This window comes from Gossypium arboreum, chromosome 3 (assembly GCF_025698485.1).
Source record: "Gossypium arboreum isolate Shixiya-1 chromosome 3, ASM2569848v2, whole genome shotgun sequence".
NCBI lineage: Eukaryota > Viridiplantae > Streptophyta > Magnoliopsida > Malvales > Malvaceae > Gossypium > Gossypium arboreum.
In genome coordinates, this window is record NC_069072.1 from 133,270,488 (window position 1) to 133,294,833 (window position 24,346).

The 24,346-nt window shown below is 28.6% G+C and overlaps 2 protein-coding genes across 6 annotated transcripts; both read left to right on the forward strand.

Annotated features, from left to right (window-relative positions):
• The first annotated feature begins 6,320 nt into the window (after nt 1–6,320).
• Nucleotides 6,321–9,053, forward strand: LOC108475207 (uncharacterized). The gene is made up of 5 exons (XM_053026330.1): nt 6,321–6,368; nt 6,835–7,638; nt 8,255–8,447; nt 8,513–8,658; nt 8,946–9,053. The coding sequence occupies exons 1-5, from the start codon at nt 6,321–6,323 to the stop codon at nt 9,051–9,053; spliced, it is 1,299 nt and encodes a 432-aa protein (XP_052882290.1).
• A 9,790-nt stretch (nt 9,054–18,843) lies between these two features.
• On the forward strand, nt 18,844–22,819 carry LOC108474436 (uncharacterized). 5 transcript variants are annotated; one of them, XM_017776353.2, is made up of 3 exons: nt 18,844–19,264; nt 20,488–22,279; nt 22,375–22,819. In XM_017776353.2, the coding sequence occupies exons 2-3, from the start codon at nt 20,573–20,575 to the stop codon at nt 22,543–22,545; spliced, it is 1,878 nt and encodes a 625-aa protein (XP_017631842.1). In that variant the 5' UTR covers nt 18,844–19,264; nt 20,488–20,572; the 3' UTR covers nt 22,546–22,819. The 5 variants fall into 5 exon arrangements, with proteins under 5 accessions (XP_017631842.1, XP_017631843.1, XP_052881912.1 ...); XM_017776354.2 differs by having other exon boundaries at nt 20,513–22,279; XM_053025952.1 differs by lacking the exon at nt 18,844–19,264 and adding an exon at nt 19,317–19,453.
• Nucleotides 22,820–24,346: the final 1,527 nt, after the last annotated feature.

Genomic DNA, 24,346 nt, shown 5'->3' on the forward strand with positions numbered 1-24,346 from the left:
TTCTTATTGCTTTGCAGTCATCCCTACTGCCATTATCAACGTATAGTATAACAAACTTTTTTGGAGATATTTTTTGTTAAAAATAGCCACTTTGTCATTTTATAAAATTTTTAAAATTTCACCGTGAAATAAACTTGTTTTCTAAACCGAATTTTTCCAACAATACAGAATTATATCGAGCTAGCGAAGGGGCTGGTAAAACATATAAATTGGGCTTAAATTATAATTTGTAATTCCAACTCTGCATATTAATCATAAACCGTTACAAAAGCAACATACATTATGCTTTTATCTAATGACTTAATTATATGTGTGTTACACTAGTAAGATATTTTTGATCCCTTTAAGTTAAATCCGTTCACTTAATCTCATCTATTTTTATCTCGTGATCACCTTTGTATCTTCTATAATGAAAATGATAATTACTTATAAACAATAAAGATAGTCATTCATCCCAAACAATGATTATGGTCACATTCCATTTTCATAGTTCATACAATGTCATTAAAAGAATATCATTAACTCTTTATTCAAGTTATGAATTCTACTATTGTAAGTGAAATCATGCTATACATAAGTCATACACTCAATATATACCAACTTTCGACCCACTATCATGAGAGCACAAATTTTTAATATATCAAAGTACATGAGTTATATGTAATAGCCCTAATTTGACCCTAGTCGGAAAGTGGTTTCAAGACCACAAAACCAAGTCATAAAAAAATAATTAACTGTTATATTCTATGCTTATAGTATGTGTACATGCAAGTGTGAAAGTTTCATGCTTTAATTTTGTCATTTGTATGTGAAATTTATTAAATAGGACTTAGGTGAGACAATTGTGAAATATGTTAGGTTAATTTTAAAGTGGGCTATTAATGCATAAATACAAAAAGAGAGACTTGCATGTCAAATATCTATTTTGTTGTGTAATGGTCGCCATGATGTGGTTTTATTTAGAATATATGTATTGTTTATTAGTGAAGTGGCTTTATATTTTATAGTATTAATGTATATAAAAAAATAGAAAAAGAGGTGATGAAAACAAAGCTTCATATTTTTTTGGTTCTTCTTTGGCCGAATTGAAGAAAGAAAAAGGGACAAGATTTTCGGTCACTTTAAGCTTGGGGAAGGTTAGTAAATTATGTTAGTTTTTGAAATTTTAAGCTTGATTTTAGTTAATTAGATAGTTTCATACATAGCCCATGTCAAAATTTTGAAATTTGGTGATGATTTGAGCATTCGGTTTTGGTTATTAAAGGAGGAGATTGGATTATAATCTTTATGTTTTATGAAGAATTGTTGAAGAGGAAGGTTGGAGTTAGTTAAGTTATAAATTTTTAATACTCATGAGTACTATAGCCGAACATAAATTTACTTAATGACTTGAACAAATACATTGTGGATGTTTGAAATGAATGAATTTGAGGTTTGTTCATATTAGGGATTCGGCTTTGTGCATAACTTTTAAGAGTTTGATTTTGAATAATTTGAGTATTGGAATGTAAGTAATGTTATGCATAGGTTAAATTTTTGTATTCGGCTTTTGTAGTATATATGTATGATTAATCCATTTTTTTCTTTTCTTTTGCAAATGATATATATAGGGTGATAAATATTAAGACTATTGTTGACTTGTGTTTAGTGATATTCGGCCAAGGACTAAATGTGCTTGCTTATTCGGTTTAAGTAAAGTAAATGTGATTGGTGGATATGATTAGGTTGTGGTTTATTATAGACTTGTTTTGATTGTATAAATTAGCTTATAAATTGGTTTGGAAATAATAAATAATAAGCATGCTTTGTGGCCGTAAGGATTATATGATAGTGTGTCGTGATATTAACTTAGCTAGTCGAATGGATGAGGAATGAATTTGATATATATATAGGTAACATTGACGAGTTGTTTAGCATATGGGTTTTGTATATTGGTTCGGCAACTAAGCTAGAAAAATAATTTTCGGTAACATGGTATCTATGCACATATATATATATATATATAAAAGGTATCTTAAGTATATTTGTCCATTTGATAAGGTTGACTAATAGTTCAAGTAAGGATTACTCCATTCGATATGTACATGAATTGAAGTAATAGGTTCGGTAATCAGCTTATGACATGCGGGTAATATCATATGTCCGATTATAAGTTAAATACTTGATAGTTGTGGTTCATTGGATATAATGTTTGAATATTGTTTTGAAAAAATTTGATATTTGTATTTAGTAAAGTTGAATAAGTCATTAAATAAATCTATTTGTTTTAATTAAGCTCAAGAGCAAAGAGGGTCTAAATCAGATAAGGGAAAGGAAAAAGCAGTCGAGTAGCCTATCCACAACTATTCAAAATATCCGAGGTAAGTTTTGAGTAGTTTCCTTTAATATATAATTGATGCTGGTTTATAAGAATATAATAGGTGAATTGAAATTCAGTTAGCACTTGTACAAAGTTGTTTAATAAACAATGCATGTATATGACTTTGAGGTCGATGGTAACTTTGAGTTTAAGCTTGAATGGCGAAATGATTGTGTGATATTAGGTATAATTTTTTAGTTGAAATGTTAATGATGATGTGCCTATTGAACTTATATCCGAATGTATTAAATGATTACTAAGTGATAGGTTGATTGAGATGTGTTAAATATATAACTAAGTATGCATGCTATTGGAAAAATATCCGGACTTGAAGTCCGCAGGCTTTATGCTGGAAATATATCTGGACTTGAAGTCCGCAGGCTTTATGCTGGAAATATATCCGGACTTAAAGTCCGCAGGCTAAGTGCTGGAAAAATATCCGGGCTAAGTCCCGAAGGCATTCGTGCTGGTATTATATCCGGGCTAAGTCCTGAAGGCATTCGTGCTGGTATTATATCCGGGCTAAGTCCCGAAGGCATTCGTGCTAGTGCTATATCCGGGCTAAGTCCCGAAGGCATTCGTGCTGGTATTATATCCGGGCTTAAAGTCCCGCATGCTTTGTAGTGGTGATTTGATTTTGGTTTTAAATCTAGCAGACTTAATACCGATGATTGGAGTAAGATTATGATTTCGAATGTTCGTAGTAAACTACCATTGAATATGTTCAATACATTAAGTTGGTCAGGTATGTATTATATACTTTTATATGTTAGATTGATCGGAATTGAATCATGAATGCGAAATGAGAAGTATATGTGACAATCTCATATGTGTATGTGTGTATTTGGTTATGGTGAAAGGTTATATGAGATTGATTTGGTGATATACATGTTAAATAATATGAATCCAAAGAATGGGTAATAAATCTGCTTGGGACAGCAGCAGTAACGTGATTTCGGAAAATCACCATAAATTATGGAAGTTGAGTTAGAGGCTGAATAAATTATGTCATGAAATCTTAATGAATCTAGTTTTTATAAAAGAAACCGTGTAAGCAAAAGAGTTGCCAATAATGAGATATTTGAAGTGGCGTAGAACAGAGTCAAAATGACTTCGAGGTCCCCTGTTCTGTTTTCAGAAAATCATTATAAATGGTACAAAAATGGTTATAAGATAAAATTTATATTCTTAGACTCCCTAATGAGTCTAGTTTCAAATGAAATAAACGATAACATATTTCGAATTCCTTATAATGAGAAATTTGATTCATAGTGAAGAGTGGTCAGATTAGTCAAACAGTGAAACAGGGGAAACTTCAATAAAAAACTGGTATTGATTGGTCAAACCAAAAATTCTGAAAATTTGATGGATGGAAGATATATGAGTCTATTTTTAGGGAAAATTAACGGCACTTGATTTGGTGTTTCTTAGCTCCAGTTATAAATAATTTAGTGACTGTTGCTCAGGAAGACAGCTTGTAGTGAATTTGTGATTTGTTGCAAACATGGTTAAAACTTGTTAATGAGATGCTTTTCGAGTTCTTATGATCTTATTTGTAATTTCAATATTTGGTTTTAATTGAGTTCAGATTCAAGTGAGGTGAATTTGCTAAATATGCATTATGTTCATGGATACTTGGCCAAAATGGCAATTATCTAGGAATGATTTCTTGAAAATTTGAATAATCGATCTATAAGTAAATTAATTGTTTGCATTGCTTAAAACTTATTAAGCATTGAAGCTTACTCCGTGTTCTCTTTTCCATTTCTTATAGGTATATACTTTAGCTCGAGTTGGAAGGGCCAGAAATATCATCACACTATCTAGTCATTATATGAGTTGAGAAGATTGTATATCATCATGGTTTAAGGCATGTATAGGATAGACTATAGGTAGAATGATATTTCGACTTTGTATACATTATAGCCATGCGAAGATAGCTTGCTCATTTTGTTTAGAGAAGCCTTATAATTGAACTAATGTGGTGAAATGTTTTAGTTATAACTTGATAGTAGTTAATTTGTTATTAGATATTCGGTTATGTTTTGATAGTGAGTCATTTTAGAAATTTATAAGAGCTCTTATGGAAAATCAATGAGATATGTTTGCATTGTTGATAATTTATGTCTGGTAAGTATCTTTGACCTTATAGAAGTTTTGTTTAGTCAAGTAATACCTCATAACCTTATTCCGGCAACAGATATAGGTTAAGAGTGTTACATTATATATAATATCAACCACTTACTCAACAATATCTCACGTGTAAACTATACAAAATAGAACCCAACGTATGTTCTTAACGAAATAGCTATGCTATGCATATGAATGTCTATGAAATTTGACTCAACAAAATGTTTCTAACAAGATCATGATATATCCACGAAGTCCTACCACAGTGAAGTATGGGTGGAGAAAGCCTCGAGGAGTGAGCTACTCATAAGTAACATATACACACATTATTTATTTATATTTTGAGGATAATTCTTTTTATATATTTTTTTCGAAAGAAATTTTTTTAAAAATTATAAAATTAGGTTTTTTTTTAAACATTAATGTAACTCCATCCAAGGTTTGAACTTATGCATGGATTCAGTTGTTTTTAATGAATCCTTTGGAACAAAGAAAATGATCAAGAAAATTTAGAGATAAAAAAAAAAAGAGAGTCAAAATCAACTTGACCTAATAAAACGGAGCATACGGTATTTCTTCTATTGTACTTTGTACGGTTTGACCTAATATAAAGGGAACTTACGGTTCTTTTTACCGCACTGTACGTTCCCTACTCGTTGACATTATCCCCGTATGTTTCGTGGGTCAATTCACCAAACTAATCCGTACGGTATTTCTTACATAACTAATACGTATCAATTTCAGTATATTTCGGTATATAATCTCGGATTTACGGATTTTTTTCTAACATATAATTATTAATTTTTTCAAATTCATTGGTCTCCGTACTGAAAATATAAAATTATAAATATTTTATAATTTTCATTGTACATACTTTAAAAACATTAAACCTTTAACACTTTAAACACATTCCTTGAATAAATAACTTAAGGTAATTAACAAAAAATAAACTTAGAGGATAAGCCACATATTTATACATATTGAAACTCGAACCTATAATTAAACTCTCGTTAATACAAGATTACTAAGTTAAATTTTGCAAATAAAATTCTGGAATATATAATTGATGTATTAAACAAATTAATGGGTTTATAATTAGAGGGAAATTTTCAGTTTAAGAAAACAAAGAAACTTGGTTGAAAATTCGAAACAAAAAGCCCTAGAATTGGGTAAAAGCTTTGGTCAGCTCAATTTCAGCTTAGCCAAATAATCCCTCAAAAAAAGAAAATCAAACTTCCACGTCATCCAAAATATCCACATGTCCTCAGCTTAAAATCCCACGTCACAAACATTTTCGTATAATCCTTTTTATAATATTATTCGTGTCTTGTTAGTATTTTTGAAAATGATAGTGAGTAAAAATCCCTGGCTCGACGTAATTTTCGTAGTGGATAGGAAAGAAAGTGCCAGGGTGGCAAACCCAGTTTCAGACATAACCCTAAAACTTCTCCAAATCTCTATATATAAACTTAGCTTTTGTTAACAAAAAAAAAAACTTCCATTTTTCTTTGCTAATTAACTCTTTTCTCTTTTTTTTCCTTCTTCTTCTTCTTCTTCTCAACTCCCATGAAACAAACCTAATTTTTGTTTTTATTGTTCTATATTTTCATGAACTAAAATCAACAACAACAGCATATGTTCTTGTTTTTTCTTCTTCTTCTTCTTCCTTATATCATCGTTAAAACTTTTTTTTGTCATCTACTTTAGTTTTTCACTAAATTTTAAGGTTTAGGGTGTAAACTTTGAATAGCTTTTTTTTAAAAAAAAAAGTTTATTTCTTTTTTATTTGCCAATATTGAAGCTTTTGATTATTAGGGGTTCATTTAAAACAATGTTGCGAGACATGATTCATCCACAAGAACAGCAGCAGCTTCCCATTGTAATTCTCCGATTTCTTCTTACATTTTCATATTTTTTCATATTAATATTTGAAAATAATAATAATTTCCTCTCAGTATTTTGGATTTACAAGTAATTTGTTTTGTATATAAAATTTCTGGAAAAATTAAGTGATTATCTGAAAAGTTTACCATTTAATTAATAGGTTTTCATGCATGTTAACCTTTTGAAAAACCATTGTCTTTTTTTTTAATTAGGTTTTTTTTCAGGTATTTACATACGAAATTATATACCAACTTAGAAACAAATATTTTATTTTTATTTTTATATAACACCCTCAGAAACAAAGATTTTCATGCCTTAAAAGTTTGCTTTTTTCGTAAAAATAAATTATTATTTCAAACTTTTAAAATTAATTAAAAACCATGCATAATTTTACGTTTGAAAACTGTCAATATCATTTTTTAATTAAAACTATTTTTTTGCATGTTTTTTTTTTATTACAGGACGATATATCGAGCCCTATTAGTGGTCCGATTTTCTATTTTTCTGACGCTGATTTATTCTCCGACGCCGGCCTGCAAAGCTCGGAGGTCACTTCGTCTAATTGTTGCTTCGACGAAAGCTCTAACTACAACGATAAGCTCACCAGCATGCCACCATCAGGGACTCCCACTGCCACCAACACCACCGCCGCCAATGCCGCCGCCGCCACTGACACCGACAACACCACCCCCACCACCAACGATAACAACAACAATCTCTCCATAATTTTCGACTCGCCTGACGAGATCGACAACGACATTTCAGCTTCCATAGACTTCTCTCAATGTCAATCCCCTTCTTTTTCAGTTCCTCCATTTTTAACTGACCAAGATCATCACCAATACGACCTTCCTTTAGTGCAATCTCAAATCCAATTACCCGCCGAAGTTGTCGATGGGCTCTCCCAATACGGAGGCGGTGATCATTATCATCATCAAGGCTTTGTTGCTGCGGGAGCTCCTCTTATGGGTCCGACGCCTCCGTTTCCGTCCGTATTCGATGACGATTGCTTGTTTTCGATGCCTTCTTACGTGCCTTTAAACCCTTCATCTCCTTCTTGCTCTTTTCTTGCTCCTTCAATGGCTGCGCCTTTCATGCCGATGAATGCTTTGACTGCCGATCATAATTCTGGGATTTTTGCCGCCGGGACCATTCTTACGGCTCCTCATGAGATGTTACCACAAGACTTGGAATTTCAAGGTGATAATGGTGGAATTTTCTGTCCGGATTCCATTCAACGGATTCTTAAACCCGGAGATTTACAGGTAAAATATGATTATTTTAATTTTGGGTTAATTTCAGAGGACCTCCCTAAACTCTTATTCAAACCCTAAATTGACCCTCAAATTTCTAAACATTCTAATTAAATCCTTTAAAGTATTAATATTTTATCAATAATATCCTTTCTTCGATCAACCCATTAACCAAGACATCAAATGTTAGATTAAATTTCTCGACATTGGATCAAATTTTATGTACCTGTTACATAGATAGCTTAAACATCATTACATTTTTCTTAAAACAATATGAAATCCAAATTGCCCCACAAAGTAACTATACAAATGTTTAAAATTTCATTTACTTGTTTTAAATACACATTGCATCAAATCCAAACTAACAATTAGGTTAGTTGAAGGACATAATTGATACAATAAAAACTTTTTTAAGACATAATTTAAATGTACTCGAGAAAAATGTTGGAGAATCATATCCATATACCCATAACTAAAAATACATCAAACATTTGACTGCTCATATCCAAATGATCTAATTAATGCTTGCTTTTAGTATTGAAGATATATATATATATATAACACAAATATTATTCTAATTTTGCAATTAATTAATTAATATTTTAACTGTGAATTGTTGAAAAAAAAGGGACTGAGCTGTGAGAATCAACAACTGGTTGGAGGAGCAATGTGCTCAACACCATTACCAACAGAGATGTCAAGTTTAGAAGATTCAACATTCAACAAAGTTGGGAAACTCTCTGTTGAACAAAGAAAAGAAAAGATCCTTAGGTACATGAAAAAACGTAATGAAAGGAACTTCAGCAAGAAAATCAAGGTACATACATACATGCATACACACATATACATGCATGCATGGACATAAAGTACTGATATTTATATATACACATATATGTGAATGTACAGTATGCATGCCGCAAGACATTAGCTGATAGCCGACCTCGAGTGAGAGGAAGATTTGCTAAAAATGATGATTTTGGTGAAACCCAAAGGCAAGCTTCTATCAATCATGAATATGATGATGATGACCAAGTAAGTTCTTTCACTTTCTTCATATATATATATATATATATATATATATATATTTCATGTAGAGACAGTAAATCAGATGATAACACGTATTATTAGTTCAATTTAGTCCTTAAAAAGAGATCTAATATTTGATAATTTTATTTCAACCTCCAAAAACACGAAATTATTGCATTCACCTTTTGTGTCATCATTTAATTAACCGGCAGTGCATATAATTATACACTATTAGTGCATCAAATATAAAGCTAATGCTATTTTTTTTCATTTTCCGGATTCATGTCACGCAGGTGGTCGTGAAAGAAGAGGAAGACATGGTTCATTCCTCGGACATTTTTGCTCATATTAATGGTGTCAACTCTTTCGAATGCAACTATTCAATTCAGTCATGGATTTAAATAAAATAATTATATATATAGTTTTCTAACACAGATTTTTCTGCATTTGATCAGTTTGATCTTAAAAAGTTACTGTAAAAAGTAAAGGAATAATTGGGTCCTTTATAAGTTACTCAGATAAGCAAAGGCAGGAAAGGGATACCCTAGATACATAGTACATAAAATTGTAAAACATGTACCTTTGTTTTGTAGTATAAAACTGAAATTTCTTCAAAATGAATGAGATTTTGCATTTTTGTAGTCAAATCCTCCTCTTTTGTTTTGTCTAATATTCCTTTATACCTGCTCTTATCTCATATGAATCAAAATCGATTAAGATAAGGACCCTTATAGCAATTTTTCCCTTGCATTTTGGGCATAGTCCCAATGGGCTACAAATTCTTATGCTTCAACCAACTCAATAACATAATTTTTAAATCATCGGATTTAATAAAATTAATAATTAGATTTAAATTTTAAAATATGAAAATTAAAGGAATTAAATTTATATTTACTATTTAAAGTATATTTTATCTTAAAAATAATGATACGGGTCTTCGGGCTGATCTGGCCCAAGTCCAAGGAAGAGGGAGAAAAATTGGGTTGTTATTTAGCCCATGGAACATTTTGCTTAGACTAAAAGCAAATGTATATTTTCAATAAAATCTTTTAATATTTAGTTATTTGATTTAATTATATAAATTTGTGAATATTTCCCTTTTTATGTTGAAATAAAAAACATTCTAATGAGAATATACCATGATATTGAAATATTCAAAAGGTTTATATTGCTTTAATTCAAAAGTTCAACGAATATTATTACACTATAAAAGAAAGAATAAAAAAAGTTGACTTTTACTAGTGGTCCATAATGCTTTATATTTTCAAGCACAAAACTTATAATTTAAGTTAGCAAGCAAAACATGTCATTAAGTTTGAAAAATTGTTCAAAATTTTTAAAAATTTAAGGGGCTTATTTGAAATTTTTAAATAATTTAGGGGCTTTAAATAATTTTTAAAAAAATTTAAGAGGATTTATAAGAATTTTCAAAAAATTTGAACAATGAATAATTTATTTATAGGTTCTGATCAGATATACTCTTTTTGATGCAATACTTAGAACTATCTATAGTCCCTTCTCAACTCATAAATAAAAGGAGAATACGCTTCAACACACTCAAATCCAGGTCCTCCTACATTAACAACAATACTCATGTCAATCGAACTAAAACTCAATCGATTAACTTGATTACAATTTTTAAAAATATTAAGATCATAATGAAATTTTTCCAAATCTTTAGGAGAATAAGGTCCCATCTAACTCAAACGAGGCTCCTGTTACTTTTATTACAGACATAGATATAATACGAAAATAACAACCAGAATATGATATGATTAAAAAAAATTAATGCATAAATCCTTGAAGTGTATCGTTTTTTTCTCTTTTGGTCCTTAAAGGTTTTTTAGTTTATTTTGATCTCTATTTTTATCAAATGTTTTAGTTTAATCATTTAGGTGTTAAAATTTAATGATTAAGATATTTAATCAATAGTATGTTATCCCATGTCATATGATGTCATCATAAGATGTCATAATCTGAAAAATGTTAAAATCTATAAAATTGTAAAAATAAAATAAAATTTTTATATAAAAATATATTTAATTTATTAAAAATGGAAAAAATTATAAAATTACAAAAACAATATAAATTTTTAAAAAAAATAGATATTTAATATTTTTAAATTTTATAAATTACATTTGCTAGAGCTTAGACATGATATCATTGTCTCTTGGAAGGATGTCGACTACAATAATTTTTTATAATTTAGTTAAGCAAAATTTATAATTGGTATATATTTTAAGTGATAAATTTAGATAAGTTTTTTTTCAAATTATTTTAATAATAAACAATAATGTTATTTCAAATAAATAATAATTTAAATAATATTTTCAATTATTCAAAATATTTTTATTATCTCAAGACAAAGTATTTGTCTCTATACCAACATCTTAAGAACTAGTGTTGAATGTTTGGTCATTCTAAAACCTTTGGTACAAAATAAAAGAGCATATATGCACGATAATAAATGAAGGAAACTTACTCCATATATTAAATATGGAGCCAAGCAAATAAGCATGTTGTAGCATTATTGGTAATAAATTGATTTAAAATATTAAAATTTGATATAAAATGTTTATTCAAATTTTTAAAATATTTTTTATAAAATGGTTTGTATTACAATCTTTATTTTTTATATCAAGAATATTTTAAAATGCTACTAGTCGAAGGTATATTTTATTCTAAGATACAACTTTTTACTAGTTTTAAAAGAATTAATATTTTTTACAATCTTTTATGATTTCTAATAAATTTTATTTTTTACAATATTTTAGAATTTCTAATAATTTTGTATCTTTTGATCCTTTTTTATTATTTTTCAAAATATTACAAAATTTATATAAAATGTTTATTCAAAATTTTAAAATATTTTTTTATAAAAACTGTTTGTATTACGACATACAATTTTTTATATCAAGTTTTTAATATTTTAAATGCCACTAGCAAAGGTATATTTTATTCTAAGATACAATTTCTTTTAACTAGTTTTTAAAATTTTTAATAATTATTTTACAATCTTTGATGATTTTTAATATTTTTTACAATATTTTAGAATTTCTAATAAATTTTATATCTTTTGATATTTTTAATAAATTTTATTATTTTTATAATTTTAAAAAATTCTAACATATTTTTTGTTTTTAAAAATTATTTAATATTTTAGGTTTTTTTCTTGATGATGATATTATTATGGTCCACGTGGTAATTTATGATTGGCTATAAATTCCAATTTCCAACTGATTCTTTTAACGTGAAAAGGACTGAACCAAAAACATATGATAATATTAGGGACTAAATTGGGAATATTTGATAACAGTAGAAACTGGAGTGAATCAAAAAAATTCAAGGACCAAATAAAAACTATATACTTTAAGGACTAAACTACGTATTAAACCTCAAAAATTATTGAAGCATATAATATTTTCTGAAAAATTGAAGTACATAAATGATACAAGAAAACAAACATCAATTGAAATAACTTTTATCCATTACGATGATTAGGGTTTTGATTGTCGTTAATTAGCATAATGATTGTAAATTAAGAATATCCATCCTCACATGTCTAAAAAGTGGATAATCATAATAAATTACTTAAATTATATAAGACCTGGAAAGCGGCATAATCAAACCCTAAATAATGATTTTTTATTTTTTTTTAAAGAGGTCCTTGAATGCAATAATTTTGACTCAATGGGGGGGTTGAAATTTTTGAAAGGCTAAGAAGTTAGGTATGTTTTTGGAGCAATAGACTTTGGTTGATTGGTTCTAACAAGACAACAAAAGTAAGTGTTCATTATTTTCAATAAGGTTGTTGGTTAGCCGGTTCCTAAGAACATCCAAAACCTTGCTTCACTTTAAAAAATTCATTTCATTCAGTCAATAATTGTCTAATTTATGATCTTGTAGGACCCATTTTATTTTTAATTAAATTTTTTGAATATTTAAATTTTTAGGAATTTGTGAGAATAAGCAATTAAATATATTAGTTAAATAATGTTGAATGCGAATCGAGAAAATGAGTAAAAAATTTTGGGTAATGAAATTTTGATAAATTAAAAATTAGATTATATTTTATCTATTTTATTAAAATAGATAAATTATCTCATATATATTACATCAAAGAGTAAATAGGTTATTTTTCTAAAAATTCTATTTATTTTTTACTGTTAAAAATTGGTCATTGTACGTCAACATGAGATATACATGGCAGACCACGTGTCACTATTTGATTATTTCATCAGTCATGCTAGTTTTCAACAAAACAAATAGATGGAATTTTTAACAAAAATGAACACTTTGCTCATTTTTTAGTAGAGGGGACAAAATGCAATCTGACTCATTGTATAAGGGCTTCCATGGTATTTTAACCTACTTCTAGGTCGAGATAAATTTGAAAATTTTCATGTGAATCGAATCTAATTTTTTGTGCTAAAAGGATTGAAATTAAATTATTACTTTTTGAAGGGACCAAAATTAAAGTTTATCCATATGACCAAGGAACTAAAAAGGCTTAAATTAATTCATTGTTTTTTTGGAAAGGGCCAAAAATGGAATTACTCCATTTAATCAAATGCTAAAAGGATTAAAATTGAATTATTAATTTTACGGAGGAGCAAAAAAAAATCTATTTAATCAATATGGGCCAAGGCTCTTGTCAATTTTTAGCCTCATAACACAAAGAATTATAAAACCAGCTTTCTTTATAAAAGTCACCCGCTATAATATCATTTCGCTATAACAATCAGATTTCAAGAATAATCGATTTTCTATATTTTATTTTAACCTTCTATAACATCCTTTCACTTATAACAACATCCAAAGTTATAAAGTACATTCTTTATTAAATTTCTAATATAGCATATTGTTTAAAATTTTAAATACCATTATAGTTATTTTTTATAAGCAAGTTAAATATATGAGAAATAATTGTAGGAAACAGTGACATCACGTCATCTGTATCCCTTTCCAATAGTTTTATGCCACATCAGTTTTATTATCTTAAATTTCAGAATTTTATCCTGAATTTTAGTATTTTAATTTGGATTTGATTTTTTTTCAGGATAAAATCCTGAAATTCAAGATAAGAGTACTGATGTGGCATAAAATTATTGGAAAAGAATACAGATGACATGGCGTCACTGTTTCATACAATCCTTTCCCTAATTATATAATTTATTAAATAAAATTTATCGAAAAAATGTATTGATCATATTTTATTAAATGAAAATAACTTTTAATAAATAAAATTAAAGATATTAATTCAATAAAGTATTAAGTTTTCTAATTAAATATTCTATAAAATTATAAATTGACTATTTGAATTTAATAACTCACGATTAATTATTTAATTTAATTTAATAACTCATACCAGCTTAACTAAACTTGTTATAGTTTTATGAACTCCATAACTATTCATGTGAAAAATATAAAATAAAAGATGCATAAAAGTAATAATACACTTACTATACATTTTTTTTAATTTTGTTGATTTGATTCTCTCTTTCTTTATTTAATGAAAATTCACGATATTAGTCCTATGATAGGTTTACAACAATTACCTCTCTATAACACGTAAAATATTGGTAAACAAGTGGGATTTTCATTGTATAATTTTGGATCAAATTGCAGTATATGTGAACAAAATTGATAGTTTAAATATTGTGAAATTTTTAAATATTTTGTCTTTGGTGCCATTGTCTTATTTGTTCAAATTTTGAAATTCTATTATTTAATTGGGAAATCAACGGCAAACCCTTTGAATGATTGAAGATTCTATGCCTTATATTTTACTTTAAAGAATATGAATAATATATTTATATAATTATGGGACAAAATGAAAAATTTCAAGAATACTTTCACTTTCATATTGAATGAATTGATGTAAACAGAGGTATGAAAATTCCATAGGGAGTGGAAGAAGCCTTGTAACTTGTGCTTTGCTGCAATCTTCTAAGACCTGGACTTGAGGCTCAACGTGTTGATTTTTGAATTCCTTTGAAAAATTAAATATAAAAATATATTTTAAAAATTTAAGGTTAAAATAAACTCTAAATATGTTAATTTAGTTTTAATTCGATTGACATGAATATTGTTACTAATGCAGGAGGATGTAGGTTTGAGTATACTGAAGTGTATTATCCTACTATTTATGATTGGGGAGAGGCTATAGGTAGAGGTGTGCATGGGTGTGGGCAAAAAAATAAAGCTTGTTTAGAAAACGGACCGGCCCTCGGGTAAACCTTTTTTGCCCAGGCCCGGCCCAAATTATATACTAAATATATATATTTTTTATTTTTAATTACATTTACATTTTATTTTCAATTTTAATATAACAACATTTTATTATATTTTCAATTTGTGTATTACTTTAAGAATTGTTTTAGTCCCATTTATTATTTGTTTATTGTTTTAATATTTGTTTTTATGTTTTTAAATATATTTAATTTATTATATTTTAAAAATTTTATTTAATAAAATAAGCTAAAAAAATTAATATGGGCGGGTTGGGTAGGGTTTAACAATTTTATTTAGGGTTAGGCTTGGACAAATTTTTAGGCCCATATTTCGGGCTGGATCGGGCCCAGACCTAGAAAATGGGCTTAAAATTTTACTTGAACTCGGCCTGATCTTGCCCATGCACACCTCTAACTATAGGTAATTTTAAGCATTTTGTCAAAAAAAAAAAACAAGATATGATGACCCTAAACATAATGATTTTTTTTTTGTTAAAAATATATTTTTTGAATTTAACTTTTTAAAATTTTTGGTTTTGGTTATCTCACTAGTTGAACTTTTGATTCTTAAAGCAATGGGTCAATTCAATCCGATTTTGACAATATTCATTTGGCGTGATATAAAGTAAACATGTCTATGGACTAAGTCAAGTTGGATCATGGCTTAAAATTTAAAAAAAATTGACCTACCCTTTCTGGTTGAATTAAAATTTCAAATTTATTATTTTAAAAATAAAATAATTATATTAATTTTTATATATTATAACAATTTTAATTAAAAATATTTTTATTATTAAAATAGCAATTTAAACTAAATCAAGTAGCTTCCACCATTGAATAAGTCTATTATTAAATTTTATTTTTCTAATTTTATTAATTTTTATCTATTTATTTTTAAATTTAAATAATTATTATTTACTCAAAACCTAACAAAAATCAATCCAAAAATTAAACATTTGCAGTGTGGTAGTTAATGATCTAATTTGATCCAAATTTCTTCACCTTTCTCTATCAAATTTGATGCCAAACAATGACCAAATTTCCATGCAAATATATTTACTTGAAAAAAAAAAAGTCAAAAATGTTGGGCCAAATGAAATAATGGGATTTTGAAATTTGACTGTTTAAACATTAGAAGCAAATATATATATATATATATAAATATAGAGAGTTGTCCATGTCACATGGCACTTAATGCTCAAATTAGTGGAGTTACCAATTTTTTTTACACATAAAATTCATATAATATGGCCCATTAATTGGACTCACCACAATATTTGGCATTGAGACCATCAACCACTTACAATGCACAAATTCAAATAAAAGAGGGAAAATAACTCAAATTTTGATTTTTAAAATTTGTTTGTCTTGGAGAAAATTCCAATTTTTTAAAAATAATGTTTTTTAAAATAAAATGTTTCTTTTATTTAGAAAATAACATGGGAACATTTGTTTAAATGTGTTTATCAATTATTGAGTTATATGCATGGATAGAATGTGCCTAACTAATTTATCAAAAAATATCTTATTAGCTATTTTTAATTAAATATGTTAAATTATACTCCTTTGAAATTTAAATTTTACTCTCTATACTTTTTATTTAAATTTTTTATTTTTCTGTCTAATTTTACCGTTAAAATTAGTGATACCAAATGTAAAATAATTTTTTAGTCCTCAAAATTTGTTATTTTTTCAATTTGGTCTTTACCCTTTAAAAGTACATAAAATTATTAAAAATAAAAAAATATATTTTTCAGATTTAAAAATTAAAATATAAAATATAAAATATAAAATATAAAATATAAAATATAAAATAAAATAAAATAAAATATCTTACTAAATTAAAATTAATTTAAATATTGTAAAAAGTATAGAGATTAAATTAGAATGTCTTACTAAGTCTGCACTTTTAGATTTGTATTACTTGAATTTAAAATTAAACAATAAAAGTATATATCCTATATATATTCTAAGTTTTAAAATTTGATATGTTTAACTCAAATATTCTTAAAAAATTGAATAACAACTCGAAAACAGAAGGTTGTGGATAGGGGCGGATCTAGGGGTTGGTAGGGTCTAATCTCTTAAAATGAAATTTTTTCTTTTGAGTCCTTTATAATTTATAAAATTTTAAATTGTAATGATAAAGTTGAATTTTGGTTCCCTAAAATGATAAAATTAAATTTAATCCTCTAAAATTATAAATATATAGATTATTAAAATAGAAAATTATATTTTTACTACCATAAAAATATATATATTTTAATTCTGGCCCTCAAAAAATTCTAATTTTGCTTCTGTCTTTAAGTTGTATTTCTGAATCTGATTATAAAATATTCTATTATAATCTATTCTAGATAAGTAAAATAGGAATCAAATTAAATAAAACAAATTAGGGTTCAAATGAAACAAAACAAAACAAAATAAGGAGCTTATGAACAAGACAAGTACATGAGGAAAAGACCAACATGCAAAAGATGCTACAGCGTATATTCAACTCAAAAATAATTTAATATTTTAATTATTAATATATATCACCCTATATCAAAATTTATATACCAAGTTATATAATTTGATATTCGAGTTTAATTTTTTAATATGGTATCTGTATTTTTCTAATTAAATATGATATTTATATTTGACAAAAATTTTATATTTTGATATATGAATATAAAATGTTAATTTTTAGTGTTTAATTCGAGTTTTATGATTGATTTGATGAATCTTAATTGCTAATGTAGTCCGATGTAAGTGTTTTGATTCGAGTTTTAGGGGTCGATTTGATGAAAGTTAATTGTTAATAGTATTAGATAATTATGAATTTTTATCAAATCAACTCTAGAACCCAATTAAATACTAAAAAGTTAATACGTTAGCTTCAAATACTAAAATGGATAAATTTTATCAAATATAAATATCACTTTGGAAAAATAAAACACAAGTACCATATAAAAAAATACTAAACTTAAGTACTAAATTATATATTAACCAATTTTTGTGTTATGTTTCTTCAAGTTGAACAAAAGAAAGACAATAGTACCAACTTGTAAGAACTTTAAACATTATTACCCTAATAAATTTTTTTTTCAAAATCAATGTTATTCTTTTATCTCTCTCTCTCTCTCTCTTTCACATGTATTTTTGAAAACACCCATTTTTTTTTGGTTAAAAAATAAAATATTTAATAAAATTTCAAATAAAATCAAACATTAAAACAAGAAAAGTCCATTTCAGTTGATGCAAGTGACCATCCCTTTCTCTCTCTCTATTTTGGCCCTTTTAATGGATTTCTCTTCATGTATCCTGCGTTCCAGCTCAACTTCCTCTTATTATTTATAGGTTAAATTCTGTCATTAGCCCCGTACTATGTAAAAGTTGTGAGTTTAATCTCCAGATTTTAATTAGATCAAACTTGGTCCCTGTATTTTTTGAATTGATTAAATTTAATCTTTATATTTTTTGAATTTTAAAATTTCAAGCCAAATGAACACAGTTAAATTATGCTAATATTTCGTACTATAGGTATAGTTATAGATTTAGTCATTGTTCCCCGATTGAATCAATTTTAGTCTTAATAATTTTCAAATTTTAAAATTTCAACCTTGACGTAAATGACACTAATTCTATTCATTTTAAAAATTTTTAAAAAGTAACATGTAGAAATAACAAGTTAATATGATATTATACATGAGATAATAATTTATCGTGCCAAATTTTGAAAATAAAGAAATTTAACTTAATGAAATAAGCAGCTGCCACTTTGGTCAAGACTGCAATTTTAAAACTGAAAAGTACAAAAATTAAAAGAACTAAATTCATAGCTCATGCGTAGTAGAGGGATTAATAGTGGAATTTAACCTTATCTACATGTTTGTATTTATTTATTAGCTTAAGAAAAGGTTAACGAAAATGGGTCCTACTTGAAACCGTAGAAGAACATGGAAAGAACACAAATTCCACAAAATAAATTAAAACTTAGCTTTATATTGGACACCATTTTTCAATTTCATCAACCCCTCTCCACTACTTTTGCTTCAGTTTTGGGTGCTTTCAGTTTTGCTTTGCTTTGCTTTGCTTTGCTTTGTTATATATATTTCTTAAGCAAAACAAGCAACCTTGATTAGTGCCTTAGAACAGTTTAAACCTTACCAACTTTCACTATTAACAAAAGCAAAAAATATATACATACACACATATATACATACACAGTGCTTGAAAGCTTCTATTGTTTGCCTTCTTCCCTTTTTTTGCTCTTTCTATCAAACTGAAAAAAGCTGCTTTTTTTTTTTTTTGGTTACTTGGAGCTTTCAAGGTCAGGGGATTAAACGGGTGATTAACCCCTTTTTTTGGTGATCTTTCTTGGATCCAATTTCCTTGAGGTAAGAGAAAGGAAAAAAGAAAGTTCATCTTTTCACTTATTCTATGCATAAAAGTTTGCAACTTTCTCGTTTGCTTAATACCCAATTAATTCCCAGTTTTGTGCTAAAAGATTGAAATTTTCTTTTGATGGAGTTCTATGTTTCAAAGTGTTCAAATTTCAAGAACCCCATCAGTTTTGTCTCTAAAATGTTTGTAATTTTTGACTGATCTGCTCTCAATCTTTTATACTATTTGGATAAATTTTGAGTTTAGTTAAGCTGTTTAAGGCCATATTTATTTCTGGTTATGGTGTTTTTAAATGCCTTCTTTATCCATTCCTTTACCATGTTTATATTCTTGATGTTGATGTAATCATGCCTTTTAAATTTGATTATATGCCATAATGATTCATAAATATTAAAAAAAGAAAGGTATTATATTTATATTATGTCATGAGAATAAATGCAATAAAAAGACAAAGGAAAGTATATGGTCCTTGTTTTCTTCTTCATTAACTTTCACATATAGAACAATCAAAAAAATTATTATCATAATTGGAAATAACATCACCAACAAGATATTTGTATATATTAAAAAAAAAAAAGGGTTTCTCTTAAAATTCTCATTTTGTTCTTAAATTTGATTTCTTTAGCCCCCTTAGATTGGCTAATTTAGCTGTGTTTTGATAGAATACTTATTTTGCTGTCTTGATGAGGACGATGGGAATGTTAAGTGTCTGGTTATTATAGGGGAATCTTTTACCATGGATGGCATTCATACATACGTGGATAGTGATATATGTGTAGGTAGGTATGTACATGTATATACATATATACCTTTCTTTGCATGTATGTGTATATACATGCTTAGTTTACTGGGAATGTATGTTTTTATGTAATATATGTATGTGCATATGTATATGCACATGTATCTTTCTATGCATCTTTTTGAGTGTCTGAATTAGTTCGAATTGCATATTTCGAGTCTAGAGATCATCCATTCCTCTTCGTTGATTTTACCGGAAGGGTCTTACTTTGCTTCCTTTTCTTAGCTAGAAATGAATGCTTTCCATATGATTCCTTTTTATGTTTTATATGGAACCGTTACCAAGGCCTGTTTTCACTATGTTTACATCGGATTTTCTGTAGTACACGAGTTATAGCTTTGTTGCAGTGTTTACTGTTTGTATTTGCTTCTTTTGTTTTCGTTCTGTTTTGATGTAAATTTTCATCTTATTCTTCAGATTCCGTGTGAAATTTTCTTGGCAGAAAATGGTAAAGAGGCGTGTGCATCATCGTTAGCCACCATATATTTAATCGAGACAGAAGATGGATGATGCTTTTGGTAGTGGTCAGAAAGATGAGCGGGGGGAAGACAAGTCACTGCAAAACTTGGACAATAACAGGGACATGTCGGGAGAGAATGGAACGGATTATTCCGAATTAAAATTGAAAAAGCTGGCAAGAAGGGTAAGCCCACAGCATGCTCTGATATTAAGTGTTGGTAAACGATTAGAGGCTGGAAAAAGTCTTATGAAGGATTCATTTCTTCCGAGTATTTTTAGTGTAGGCAATACAGTTCCGAGGCATGTAGTTACTCTAGATGAGAAATACCTTCGTCGCTGCCTGGAATTGATTTTTATCAATGCAGCAAAAGCCGCTCAATGCAACATATCCGTGAACTTGAGCTCCGTAGAAATGAGCATTTTATCCGATGGATTGAATTCACCTAACATCGGGGATGAAGATGCTTGTGACTTCCAAAGGTTTGTTTTCGACTGTCCACTAGCAGTTGGGACTGGTGGAGTAGTCATTCGTCCTGTAGGACAGTGGGTAAGTTCAAAAACAGGCAGCTGGAGTATGGTGAATATATTGAAGAGCCCGTTGTTACAAAAATTCGGTGCATCGGATGTCCGTCCAAGTTCGAATGCTGTTAAAAGATCAGTAAGTTATGACTTCATGAACTCTCCTGGTAGTTTCAGTAACTATTCCTCACATAAGCTAGGAAGTGAAACACCCATATCCAAAATTCGTAAATATGGATCCGAGACTGCGCATAAACAGCGCGTTTCTGAGTCAAGTACAGACTCAACATGCTCTGACCAGTCATTTTCTTCTACTTCTACGGCAATTTCACGGGGAATGCTTCAATGCACATGGAAGGGTGGGATTCCATATTTTGTTTTCTCCTTAGATAATCGGAAGGAGGTATATGTAGCCAATTTGTCAAAGGAAGGATCAGCTCGGGGTAAGGGTCCGGACTTTATGTACTCCTTCCATTCAAGCAAGGGTAGCCATAAGGAACACGGGATTAGTGATGATGAGTCACACCTTGTTGCTAAAATGAAGGTAATGACTTCTTTCTCGATCTGCCCCCAAGGTTCTAAAATCATGGAGACAGAGTTCGTTTTGTTTAGTGGTAATGAAACTTTTAACCCGGAGGTGCAAACTCTGAGCTATAACCATAGGAAGAATAAAGGTATACCGAAAAAGGTAGTGGAAGCATTCAAGAGCAGTCACTCATCCAAACCGAGAACAATACCGAGATTATGGTCTAGTTCCATAGTTGAGGATTCTTCTTGGGGTCCATGCCATGATACAGAAAACGGTCCTAATTCACTCAATAAAATGGATCTCTTAGAGGAAGAATTTTCACCGAATCTTGAATTGGCCACCATTGTTGTGAGGAACCATTTGCCTAAAAATCCTCTTCCGGAAGTTGGAGGTTGGGGCTTAAAGTTCCTCAAGAAAGCGGGGGTTACTGCAGCAGCCTCGGTTCCATGCGATTGTTCTCTGAATACCGATGATTGCTCAACAAGTACAGATATCCTAGTCCCGGCAGGCATTCATGGTGGTCCAAGAAATGGTGGCCCTTCTTCTCTTATCGAAAGATGGAGATCCGGTGGACATTGTGACTGTGGTGGTTGGGACTTGGGCTGTCCGCTGACCGTACTTAGAGCCAGAGCAAGTAAGCAGCGAGGTTTGCCTTCAACGGATACCTCTGAGGCATGCAAGTTATTCGATTTTTTCGTTCAGGTAATGTCAGTGATTCCCTATGTTCGAACAACAAGCTATAATATAACACAAATAGTCATTGCGATAACCGTTGCTTCAACTTTGAAAATTTTCAGGGCTCGAAGCACGGTACCCCGACATTGAGGATAGCAAATGTTCATGATGGCCTGTATTTTCTTCATTTCCAAACAACACTCTCAGCCCTGCAGTCATTCTCCATTGCAGTGGCATACATCCATGCTCAAAGTCCAAATTTCCGACAGAAAAATGTAAAGCTGTCGAGGTAGCAAGAACACGGGTCCGATGTTTATGTTCGTATACACGTATCGAGATCGGTATCTTAAAATATATAGGTTTGTTTATAATAGAATTGGGAAATATTTGGCTTTTCTCATAACAAAATGATATTGTAACTTTATTATGCATTTTGATTGATTGTGGAAGTTTTAGATTGAGTGATTTTTATACTAAAATGTGGTCATTGAACTAATTAGAAGTGAAATTGAAGCATGTAACTCATCAATTGCACTTTGAGTTTTTATGACTTTATTTTTCAACTAATTCTCATCCAATTATTACTTTTGGATATAGAGCTAATAGTAGTTGGGTTCGGTTTTAGGAAAAAAAAATATTATGATTATTATGCATTACCATTTTAGTTTTTTTTTATTCAATGAATCGAATAACACGGATAATCGAATAAATCAAATTTCATTGTAAAATTCAAAAATAAATTCATTTAATTTTTAGTCATTCTATTATTTAATTTTACTTTCTTTCTTTTTTTTTATCATCAGCTACTTGGTTATTAATAGTGGCAGTTTTAAATTTGACATAATACCAATTTTAATTGATGCTAAAAATTTTAACTCTCAATATTTATGCGTTGTTTAATTTAGTCTCTTTTCTTGTAATTTTATTTTTCTTTGTAATATTAAGATTAATTTTAAAAGAATGAGAAAATATGAAAATTATTATCTTAAGTTTTTAGGTTTTTTTTTCCAATCAAATCTAGCCAATAAATTTGATTTTTTTAGCTCTTTAGGTGAAAGGGTCATAAAGAAAAGTAAAACTGAAAAAAAGATCAAACTACATAATGTGTAAATAGTAAGAGTTAGAATTTTTAGAATCAAGACTAAATTGACACAATGTATAAATATTAAAGGTTAAATTTGCTATTATAACAATTTTAAAAGTTGCTTACGTTAGTTGAGCATGCAACGGGGACCAAAAAAGACAAAATTGATGATTAACACAATGTATATATGTTGGTGATTAAAATTGCCATTATGCCATCATTAATCGGACAACTGGTGATTAAAAAAGAAAAAATTAAATGGTTGGGTGACCATTTTGTAATATTTCATAATTGAGTGATCAAAACTTTTTTACTAATAATTACGTGACTACTAACGTAGTAATAATATTAAAGAAAAGAAAATAGAATTTAATCCGATTCAAATAATTATGTGTTTGTTGACTTAGAATCAAATTTCATTATAATTAATCCCGATGAGTTAACTTGAGTTATAAAACAAGTTTGAAATACATTAGATACAAATCACTAAAAAACATAATTAATAATTTTGAACAGAATTCACACACATAATTTACGCACAATGTGATTCAAACTCGGACACTAAGACTTTGTTTGGTTCTTGTATTGTATTATTTAATACGTCAATATTACATAACTTACAAATAATTATGTGTTTGATAGAGGTGTAAATTAATACATTAGATGAAACAGTAAGTAGGTATTTTAATAAAGTCCTTATTAGTGTGACTAAAATCCAACACTTGCTATTTAGAAAGACTGAACTTATTTGCAGTGATTCAACCAAATGACATGTGAAAATGGTTCAAGGTAATTAACTGAAAATAATATTAATAATCTGATATACATTTTACTAATATTAGTTAATTTAAGTAACCTTTGTAATTATGTGCTATTAGAATTGTATTGGGGTATTAGATAGAACCCACGACAAAATACTAGTGCCATGTGAGGAGAAACCTAGATATCGTACAAGGAAAAATGAGGTAGCCATTAATGTTTTAGAGGCATGTGCCCTTGACATGCAATTT